A 12,045-nucleotide genomic window follows, 5' to 3' on the forward strand; every position below is an offset into this window, starting at 1 on the left:
AAACACTAATTTCCGTTTGTAAATTATACCATCTTTTTTCTCCAGTCCCCAGACGACCCCCCCCTCTGTTCCCCACGAGCCCAGCCAGGTGGACGCGGAGCAGCTTGCAGAAATTACTGGAGAAATATTTGGTATAAAAATATGTCCCTACACTGCACCCCTTTCCTGGGACATCAGTCTCTTGCCAAAAAACTGTCCAGCTTTAATTCAATCACCACTAAGCTTCTTTTCCCTGCCATCAATATGGACTGGCTTCAATTACAATGAGAACATGTGTTGTGTCATTAAAACCCTGATGTGTGTGCTCTCACACTCTGACTCTCGCTGCAGTCCTCTCCATACGTCCAGCTCTTATTGACTTTGCTACAACACAATTAAAGTTATGGACACTCTGGTAGGAATCTATACTCTAGGATGGCCTCCTGTGTCAATGATATGTGCAAGGCCCTGGGAAAGTTAACGGAAAAATCAGTAAATAATTTCATCCTGCAAAAAAAAAAAAAAAAAAAGCAGCGTACAGTGCTGTCTTTTTAAATTCTGTATGGAATAGATTCGAGTAGAAATCAATAGAAAAAATCTGTACTATGAATAAATAAAATCATACAACACAAAATCAACACTAGAAAAGAAATGCTTCAAGTCAATCACTGAGAAATAAATCACTGAGAAATAAAACTTATAAACTAGTGTGATGAAACTGAAAGAGAAACACAGACGCTTTATGTGAGATTACTGATCAGCACTACTCATTCACTATTAGTCTGGATAACAATTTATAATGAAGATTACTCCTGTAGCACATCTTGTCTGGACAGAGAAGATAACGGAAAAGCCGAAACACTCAGCTGTTCACTCAGCAATTAACCCCTTAAACCTTTCCAGTTATTTTGACTATAGATAACACAGCGTTGCTGAATTCTCAAATCTGATTGGTCAGAATGAATTAATATTGTATAATATCACAGTTCTGATCATTGCGTAATTCAAATCACTAATTTATATCAATGTATTTGTTCGAATATGTCCTCATTTTTTTTAGTAACAGTTAATTCACCTGGTCCTCTAAGCCAGGCACTTTACATAAACCATAATAATAATAAAAGACAAGCTTAAAAATGTCAAACAATTGTTAATATAGTGAGGTGTTTTGTAATGGGACATTTATTTAACGTTTATGGAAGGACCCTTTTCCCCTCCACACAGGGAAAGTCTTCTTCACAAGAAACTTCGAGGGAAAAAAAAATATTAGAGGCAGGCATGGGACTATTTATCACTTCTTATTACAAGTGATAAGAGGAATAACAGGAAGTGTGATATTTATTAATTCATTTTAAAACTGTAATCTTTTGAAAATTGCTGTGGTATAAAAAGGAGTAAAACACTGGGCGAATTTGAAAAATAATCTACTTTAGTATCAAAATTGCCTTTTGGGTTGTTGAAGCTTTCCCTAATAGCACATCTTATCATAGTTTGGTCCTTACGTAATTAATCATAATGTATAATATGACTTGTTATGAACAACGACATAAGCTGGGGGTCTGTAGTTGGATCAGGGTTAGCACTTATACTAACTTACTTAATACAGTCAGTTATAAAATATATATAAAATAAAATATAAAATAAGCTAGCACTGTCCAGCATCAGTGTGTGTGTGTGGATGTTTGTGTGTGAGTGTGTGTGTGGGTTTGTGTGTGTGTGTGTGTGTGTGTGTGTAAGAGAACGTAGGCACTCACAGGCATGAGCACAGCAGAAGATCCCTGCATGGTCGGGTCAGGCAGAGTGCCAGGCATGGAGGCTGGCAGAGGCTGTCGCTGTCTGTTCCTCAAGTGTAGCAGTGACGAGAGAGAGCCAGGAACTGGGCTGGAAGAGACAGACAAATGGATGGACAGATGTGTGAGATTATGTGAGCCAACATGCACATATATATCCTTTCACAACAGCACCAATGATGCATACGTCCGCTAACGTAAGGGACGTTACGAGTGTTTTCACAGTAACTAGACTTCCCATTTTTGTTGGTATTAATTTCTAAGAAGTTTGTGCCATTACTTCCACTTTAATGAGTCATTACCATCATTTCTGTCCATCATAATTCTTAGCGGACTGCAAGTTGGTCTAAGATGTAACAGTGAAGACTATATTAGGGCATAAAGAGGCTTCAAACCACTGATGATATCATATACATCTACAGATATACAGTTTCCTAATTTGATAGATTAACCCACAACAATTTTTCAAACACAGAAGCTTTTTTTTTTTAAAAAAAATGAACTCAGTTACAGTTTACAGTTACAGTAAATAATCTAACACATTACTGAATGTGCAAAAGAGAAAATGCCTCCTGCAAAATATAATTCTTTACCTTTAAGTTTTTAAGCGTGAGTTTGGGTAGAATGTGGTCTGAAGTGCTAACGGTGGTATAATGCATATGATTAAACACACACATTTATTTTCGTTGGAAACAGAGAGGCATTGTGTGTGTAAACGAAAAGCTCTTAATGATCTTAATTAAATCTATTTAGTATAAAAACATGTAATGAATCTTCAGGGTGTTCATTTAAATTGACCAGTGTTTGAATTGGCTCTCCTGGACATCCTCTCCTTCTAAGCCACAGATTTATGAATAACTATAGTTCACTAATCTCACTAAATCTTAACATAACTCTAAACAAAAATGAAGAACTACTGTTACTATGACCCCTTTTATATGTAATAGCTAACCCTGTTAACTGAAAACAAATAGTCTGAACTTTTACTCAGTTATATCCTTCAGAAAATACTGCTGAAATTTAACATGCAGGAACATTATAATGTGGACAATAACCTCTTATGAACAATCTCATAAAATCATAATAACATAGTCAGTAAGTACAAACATACATCATATCAACATACACCTTTCTGTTCCTTTTTTGCATGGCAAGATCCTTGCACATCCCTTTATGGTCATGTTAATGTTTAATGGAATGCATGACGTGGACCTGCCCATTAGCAACAAGTTTTGCAACAACTCAATATCAGCCTACTCACAAGCTAGACTAGCTAATGTTACCTTTGTCATACAAGACTTACAACTACAATGTCAGAAGCATAGTTATCACACAGCATGCAGTTTTGCTTATGCATGTTATATACAGACCTTCCTATGTTGCTAATTTTATAGTTCGGTTTAGTTTGGTTGGTTGGTTAGTTATAGGACCTTCATATATTGACAGTTAATAGTTTTATTTGATCTGCTGAGCTGAATAGTTGACTGTAATTTAAAGTGTTATGCTGATATCATTATCATCATTAAATAACGTGTTTAAGTAGTGTTATGAAGTGCATAATTATGCTTGTGTCTGTGTGAGTGTGTGTGTGTGTGTTTGGGAGATCTTGCAGCCCCTGTCCACTCGAATGACTGCACACAGGCCTAGTGAATAGAACACTGAGAATTGAATAGTGACACATTTCATCTTGGAAGCCTAAACTATTTCTTATTTCAGATAAGACAGATATGACACACACTAGCACACAAACTCTAACATTCATCTGTACCACTCGACTCCCCATGTCAGGATGCTCACAGCTGAACTCTATGGAGCTGGCACTTTACAGTCAATCACATCCAATCCTTCTGGCACATACTGCCCTGTTTAATGTGCACTATACAGAACAGGCACTCAATGATGTCATTTAAGCAACTGCCATCAATTATTTAGCTGGTAAGCGCAAAGCTTTGCAGCTGCCCTGCTACGGGCAACACAATTACATTTCATTACGCAGCAGGCTTATGTGCATGCTTACTTTTTAGCATGCATACTAATGTCATAAAAGAAGGATGTGCCTAACAACAAAGAATAATGAATAATCAATGTTTGCCAGCGCTGAGCACTATTATGGCCAGGAAAGAGGGATGACAGACAGCTGGAAGGTAAATGTAGGAAAGGGGGAAAACATTCCTCACCTGAACAAATACATGTATTTATACAGGCTAAATGGCAGCAATTGCACTGCTGACGTGTACGTGCACACACACACACACACACACACACATGCATAGGCACTGTCATTAGCATTCTAAAATATTGTCATTTATGTTCAATGCTCCAATCCATCACAATCAATGCTAGAGCACCTTCACAAACTTGTGTGACATGTTAACAAGATAAGTGAAAGTCTCAGTCTCTGACACACGCCTGCACAGATTCAAAGACAGAATCAGATCAATCACTTTCAATCCTTCACAATTGATAAACGCGAAACACATTTCAGCCCTATTTGCAGTTACAAAAAAGTGCTTATCACACCAGCAAACTTGCTGAACAACACAAGAATTTTCTATATCTTACTTTAATCCATTCAAATATATATGACAAACTGCGCAGTAAAATCTAATAGTGTTCTAATGAAGTTTTATAAATGTTTGACTTAGTCGTAACCAAATGAAATAAAAAAAAAATCATATCAAATGTGTGGCTTAGTGTTAGCACTGTTGCCTCACAGCAAGAAGGTCCTGGGTTCGAACAGGCAGGGGCCTTTCTGTGTGGAGTATGCATGTTCTCCCTGTGCGTGGGTTTACTCCTCCCACAGTCCAAAAACATGTACATTAGGTTGATTGCCCATAGGAGTGTGTGGTTGTCTGTCTATATGTGGCCCTGTGATGGACTGGTGACCTGTCCAGGGTGTCTTTCGCCCAATGTTTGCTGGGATAGGCTCCAGCAGATCCCTGTGACCCTAATTAGGAATGAAGCGGGTATAGACAATGGATGGATGGATATCTAATGTGTCTCTCCAGTTCTATAGAAGTCTTTAGAGCAGTGGTCCTCAATCACGTCCTCACACAAGACAGAGATAGACAACTGATTTGTGAGCCACTATACTAGTGCAGTTTCTCAATCCTTTGTCCTCTTATAGACCTTCCGTACATGTTGAAGTTCTCCATACTACCAGCTCATCCCCTAATTAACAAGCCTGTAGAAGTGTGTGAGTTCGAGAAGGGAAAACACTCTGATGTTTCTCATTCCTCCCTTGTTTTGTACTCTCCAAACAAATTAAATTATTAAAATCCTTACCATTTACTTTTCTGTGCTGTAGTGAGGAGGACAATAAAGCATGAATGTAATCGATCCTAGATCTTAATTGATTCAATCTATTTTAATAGCACATCTGGCATCTAATCAGAAAGAAGTGCTTCCTCGGGTCACAGTACAAAATAAAATTTAGTTATGGAGTAACTTGCATTAGCATTAGAGTGAGACAGAGCAGTATAACACAAGAGCTCAGTTCGAGTCTGGGCCTCCACCCAGGCAACAAGGAGATGAAAAAACAAGGCCATGGAGAGAGAAAGAGAAAAAAGAAAGAGAGGGAGTAACAGAGGAACAGAGAGAGAGAGAAAGAGAGAGAGTGGTCTCTTTAGGGCGTCTCTCTTGCGCATAAAGGCGCCCAGGGCAGGAAGGCCTCCAAATTGCAGTTGAGCTTGACTAAATAGAAAGAAAGCAGCTTTCCCGCTGTCAGCTACTCACCTGACCCAGAGAGACCAAGGGGGGTTGAACTAGAGACAGAAACAATTTAAGACACAGAGAAGTTCCCCAGACATCTCATACGCACACACCAACACACAAACACACACACACACACACTATGGACAGACACTGAGGCAGAAACCCACCCTGGATGGGACACCAGTCATCATGTACACACATTCTATTACACTAGTATGGGAAGGGACTTTGTCTACCGTTATATTGATACAGGAACACTTTTGTATTTAAAAAGAAACAACATAGAGTATTACATGCAATCTTTAAACAATGTGATGCAACAGAGTGAATGTCTGAACTATTGTGCTATACACATTGGTTACACAGCACACAGCTGATGTCATTCATTATCCACAAATCACTAGAGCTGTATCTATCTGTAGCTGCACTAAACGAGTGACCTTTCACTTGTTTATGCTCACCTTCATAGTGGGTCAATCACATTCATAATAAAATTCATGAATCATGAATTCATAAAAATCATATTCATAAAAAATATGTATCATTTATATATTATTTGTTATCAAATATGTATCAAATATTTGATGGCATACATGCTCCAGGAGATGATAGCTAGCAAAATTAATAAATGATAGTCTAAATATTAGAATTGCAATTGCAATATAAATACATTGTTGTATGCGCTGTAGTTAACAAGTTGTGCTTTTTATCACAGAAAAAATTGCAGAGCAGGAAAACCCCTTAATCTCCCCTAATGTGGGGAGATGTTAGCAACTTCACATACAACACCCACAAAACCCTTCGATTTACTGTAAAAAATATAACACAGTTTATTTTTAGAGCCTGTACTGATGAACCAAGCACTTCATTAGGAACACTAGGTAGAGCCTCCCTTTGCTCTCAAAACTGTTAAAAATAGGATGTTGGAAAATTTCCTTTGAAATTCTGCTCCATGTTGACTTGAATGCATCACCCAATCCTGGCAGATTTTTCAGATGCACTTTCATGATGGAAATCTCCTGTCTTACCACATACCCAAGGAGTTTTGGGCTTTATATCTGGTGACTGGCAAGGTGACTAAAGAACACTGAACTCATTGTCATGTTCATGAAACCAGTTTAAGACGACTATTCCTTTGAGACATGGTGCATTATCATGCTGAAAACTGCCATTAGATGATGATAAACTGTGGACATGAAGGGATGCACATGATTAGCAACAATACTCAAATAGTCTGATGATGACTGATTGGTATTAACAGCCCAAAAGTGTGCCAAGAAAACATTTCCTACACCATTACACCACCTCCTCCAGCCTGCACTGTTGACACAAGGCAGGTTGAATTAATGGAGTCATGGTGTTGGTGCCAAATTTTGACCCTCAGAAATCGAGATTCATCAAACCAGGTGACTTTTCCAGTGTCTTCAACTGTGCAGTTTTGGTGATTGTGTGCACACTGTAGCCTCAGATTTCTATTTTTGGCTTACAGAAGTGGAACTGACATGTCTTCTGCTATGGTTGCCCTTAATTTATGCCTCGTACTGCTGCCATATGATTGGCTGATTGGATCAATGGGTAGGTGTATGGATGTTCCTAATAAAGTGCTCAGTGAGTGCAGTATAATTCAGTTGGAGTGGCTTGCTAAATTGCACATTTATATGGTTTCTTTTTCTCCATATCAAAAAATAAATTGAACGGGAAGTACATTTTTAAAATTAATTAAATAGTGAACCAGGGATTAACAAAGGTATTGGTCAGTTAATGTGATCCTTGTGAAGTCAAAAGGACATATCACATGATATTATGATATATGCCGATATCACTGTGATCATTTAAATCCATATTGCATTATATGTTTTTGCCATACTGACATACCACTAACATACATTATAGAAAATGTGTCTGTGGATTTGGGCAACAATAATCAGAGCAATGGTGAATCTAACCACACAGACGTACAGTGCTGCCTGACCCTTGGCTCTCAGATTACACTCACAACCCACTCTTCCCAACATGACATCACTCCTCTTACTGTCTTTATCTCTTGCTTTCTTCCAGTACTGTAGTTTGTTTACGTCTTTCACCTACCACTAGCATTTTTCCCTTATCTCTGTTGGGACACTCAGCCTTAACACAAACACAGTTAATCCTGCTACACAATTGGGCATATCCAGGTCCAGATGAGATGAGAGTACTCCACATGTAGCAATCTAGCTCTATAAGCTCTGCATGTCATGGACATGCTCCAAATGCACCAAGAGGGTGGATGAATAAGATTTTCATGGGTATACAATGGGAACCATTGTATGTAGTAAAGGCCATGGCATTTGTGCCAAATGGTATGCACAGGTATCTGCATGCATATAGATTAGACAGCAGACATGCAGCCAGATCACAAGGCTCAACCTCAGTGACTTAAACACAAGTGGCCTGGTTGCAGCATGCAGAGAAAAGAGAGAGAGAGAGAGAGAGAGAGAGTGAGAGAGAGAGAAAGAGAGAGAGGCACAGTCAGCCCACTGACTCATATCCTTCCCTTCTTCTCTCCTTCCAACAATGATGTAATGCTCTTGGCTTCTTGCCCTCCACCCACCCCCTGCCTGTCTCTCTCTCTCTCTCTCTCTCTCTCTCTGCGCCATGCTGGTGAGGTCAATGCTAACTGGAGCAGACACGGCAGGAGCAAGGAACTTTTACTCTGTGTGAATGTAACCAAAACACCCCCGGGCTCACTTCCAGCCACTGGGAGATGGTGGTGCGGTCTCCACAACAACAGGCCTAAACAGTGAGAGAAACAGAGAGAGTCCAAACAGCTTGCAGCTGCCTGGAGCTCTGAGTAAATACAGCACAGGACCTGCTCCTGATTTACCACTTTAATCACGAAGAGAGAGAGAGAGAGAGAGAGAGAGAGAGAGTAAGATTGGGGGTGGGGGTGGAAGAAGGGGATTGAGATACAAAGGGGGCGTAGAGCTTATTTGAGTGCCACAGTGCTTGGGACTGCTAGTACAGGAAGGAGGGGAGGTATAAAAATCCGATCAAATAAATCAAGTCTTAATGGCTTGTGAGACTCTTATTCAAAAGGGTGGCAATTACCACATGGGGGAGGGACATCAATCTTGGTATGTCCTTGTACCATTGCTTAAGGACCTGAATTATATAAGTCAACATGTAGAATTATATAAATTATCCAGGTGTAAAAGGAATGCAGTGACAGGCACCATCAACCAGCTTAGCACTATCTACAAATGTGCGAAACTTGTTCTGGGACATCCTGAGGGCAAAGCAGCATCCTATAATTCCTGTAGTATACAACAAGCCCATAATTATATGCCAATATTTCCCTCAGCACAGGGGGGAACTGGTCCGGAGAGTGAGAAAAAACAATCTGGCGCACGACCAGCTTTTTCCTCATGTGACTGAAACTGGCCCATGAGTCCCGCCTACACCTGTCAATAGAACCTGCTGCCTATATATCACCCTGAGAGATTCACTCATCACGTGGATATAATCCCGCCCACCAGTTGCTGACTGCAGACCAAGCCAATCGAACACAGTCAGAGCCAGGTGACAGCTCTGCTGAATAAGTCCATTGGCTGGGATATGATGTCTTGTGTGGAGCTTTGCTGTGTTTGGGAACACTGGCTGCATTTATCAAAACCTGTTTCTCAGTTTCATCATAGTGACACTTCCCAAACAGGGCTGTTTTCTCTTCTTGCCAAAACCACATCTGCAGGCTTACTCTTAATGTCAACCCATAAGCCTCAAGAGCACCAAGTATATGTATTTAATCACATGTTTTGCAAGAATATGTGACACCTTGTAGCCCATCTTCACATTCCATTAGGGCCATGCGTTATATCTTCCATACACTTTGGCTTCAATGCTGTGTTCACTCAGTCTTTTTGGGCTGTTCACCCAGCTTGACCTGATAAGACCATTTTTCTCCTCTTTAAAGCTCTCTCTTGCACTACTTCACTTCCTTCAGCTGCTCATTTCATCAACCCCTTATCCATTTAAGTCTTCATCTTCACCATCCTCTTCCTCTCTTTCCTTAACCTGAGGGACATTCCTCCTGACAATTCGCTCTTGATCCCTTTCTTCCTCTCTTCCCTACTCTCTGTCATGGCGGGCGGACAGCCCTGGGGCTGTGGATGACACAGTGGTGTAGGAATGAGAGGAACAGGGCCTGGGCGTTCCTCTCCAAATGCTCTATTAAAGCCTGCGCTGTACACAATGAGCTCACTCTAATTCAGCTCAGATGTACATCCTGCCTGTCTGCCATCTCTCATTCGTTCTCTTTTCTCTCTCTCTACACACACATCGTGCTCTCTTCGTATATGTATGTCATAGGTCATGAGGTTTAGAAACTGAAACACAAATTCAGAATATAGAATTCAAGATATTTAATTTTGAATATTTCAATTCAATGAAGATTCCACATGCATTTTCTGTTCATAAATCACTGTATTATGTAATGATGATACCATGATACCAATGCAAATTGAAATTAAACATGGAAATCTATGAAATCTATGACTTCCATGTTTTGGCCCAAAAGCAGAAAGCTATAATAATACAATTTTCTGCTAAGACAATGATAAACATAATTATAAGAGACAATGATGATGACAGGCTAGGAGCATGCAAGTGAATAATGCTACTTAACATAACTATACACAATAGTTATTCATTTCCCATTTCCTAGCAGTGAACTACCTTTCCTCATTTTCTGAAACTATATAACTTTATAACTCTCTCTCTCTCTCTTGCTCTCCATCATACCATCATACTGCAATGTATAGATATGCCAATGTACTATTTCAGTGCTTGGTTTCCTCTATGCACATAAAAACTACCTCAGGATGTCCTCTGTTCTTCGGAGGTGTGAAAACAAGCATGCATGCAGAGCTGTAGCGTCATAGACCTCGATCACTCACACGTTCACACACATACACACACATACACACACATACACATACACACACATACACACACATACACACACATACACACACATACACACACACAATTACAGACACATAAACCAGTTGTTGATAAAAAGCATGCACCTCTCTGATGCTGTCTCACTGTCTCTCAGCAATACACTCACACACACACACACACACACACACAGAAATACAGACACAAACCATACAACCCTCACTAAACTGTGTGCCCACAATCTAAATATTAAGATTGGAACAATTATGTGGCTAGATATTTTAGCACTTGTGTCCATTTTAAATAGAAACAGTGAAAAGCCAAATCAGATGCTATGGTCTTTAGTGTCCTCGTATTGCCGGGAGAGTGAAATTTGATTTTGCAGTGTAATTTTTTTTAAGAAACTAAAACCTTGTGTTTAACGTGCTTAACGTTAAAAGAATACGTCTGAATTCCTTTATTATTTGCATGTAACCGACAACTGGACTCAAAGTTTATCATGGTCTTGTGGCTACTTGAGGCTACTGATGCTACACGTGCTAATAGTTTAAGCATGTGCTTACTGGTCTAATAAATCTCATCCGAAAAGAATAAAAGAGTTATCTGAGCCCCCAAACTGACAGGAAGATTTATCACACGTTCAACCCATTAGAAGTCATTATTATGCTTTTTCCACAACTCCTGCTCCTTGCACATGTTGCTGCTTCATGCTTCCATTCACTGCACCACCAAGAACCACCACCTCCCCTGCCCCCACCACCTCCCGCAATAAGAGACACTGAGGGACTCGTACAGTGTTTTATCTCACGCGGTTGACTAGCTGTGTCTAACATGTTTAGCGCTGACACAACTCAGGAACAGATGGTTCCAATTTGAAAAGCCGAGGCCGCTTGATTCAGTCGGACGCTCCCAATCTCCCAACAGTGGTCAATAATGGTAGCCATGATGTTCAGATTCGCTGTGTTGTGCTCTTTCCTTTGTAATTTCTTCCCAGTTTCTGCTGGTTTTTGTCAAGGTGTGCATCAGAGCGCTTTCATGCTCAGGGACGGCACATATCAGGGGAACATAGGCAAACTGCTGGGGTTTATGTGGGGGGTTGGGTGGAGGGAGGGGGGGTGGTCCTTGGGCTTGCAGCTGTGGGCCTCTCGCCTCAGCAGGCCTGTTTGAGTAAAGCTAAGCTTAATTGATTCCAAGCCTCAAAAGCACTTTACTAAACATGTTGCAGCAACGGGTTTTCTTTTTTGCTCTCTTAATTTAACAGAGGCCCTTTTCCTCATTCATAATCCACAGTCTAAAGAAGCCAGGAAACAGACGCAGTAAGGATCAGAGTAAGGTTCCTTGATGCTATGTATATATATTCTACACAGGAAGTATGCAAAGCCTTTCTGACTTTCTGTAAACTGCGTACAATATCAGCTTACCAGAACATGCATTTTACAACCTCAACTCTGCACCACTTTCCATGCCCACTGTATAATGTGTACTATAGTATACTAGCGTACTATAGCCAATTGTCTACAGAGTAACAAAACTGATTTTCTTTGCATATTTCATATTTCAGCCTGGATGAGTGCACACTCAGCAATGCTACATCATCCCTCGATCTCCTGATGTTTAAAGGCTTTGT

At 40.1% G+C, this 12,045-nt stretch overlaps 1 protein-coding gene across 3 annotated transcripts in view; it reads right to left on the reverse strand.

The window, feature by feature from the left end:
* Window positions 1–12,045, reverse strand: part of creb5b (cAMP responsive element binding protein 5b) — a 51,998-nt gene that overhangs the window by 21,737 nt on the left and 18,216 nt on the right. For all 3 annotated transcript variants that reach the window (XM_058398687.1, XM_058398706.1, XM_058398697.1), the window contains exon 6: window positions 1,734–1,860. In XM_058398687.1, coding sequence (XP_058254670.1) covers window positions 1,734–1,860 — 127 coding nt within the window. The remainder of the gene's footprint in view (window positions 1–1,733; window positions 1,861–12,045) is intronic.

This window comes from Hemibagrus wyckioides, linkage group LG01, assembly GCF_019097595.1.
Source record: "Hemibagrus wyckioides isolate EC202008001 linkage group LG01, SWU_Hwy_1.0, whole genome shotgun sequence".
Classification (NCBI taxonomy): domain Eukaryota; kingdom Metazoa; phylum Chordata; class Actinopteri; order Siluriformes; family Bagridae; genus Hemibagrus; species Hemibagrus wyckioides.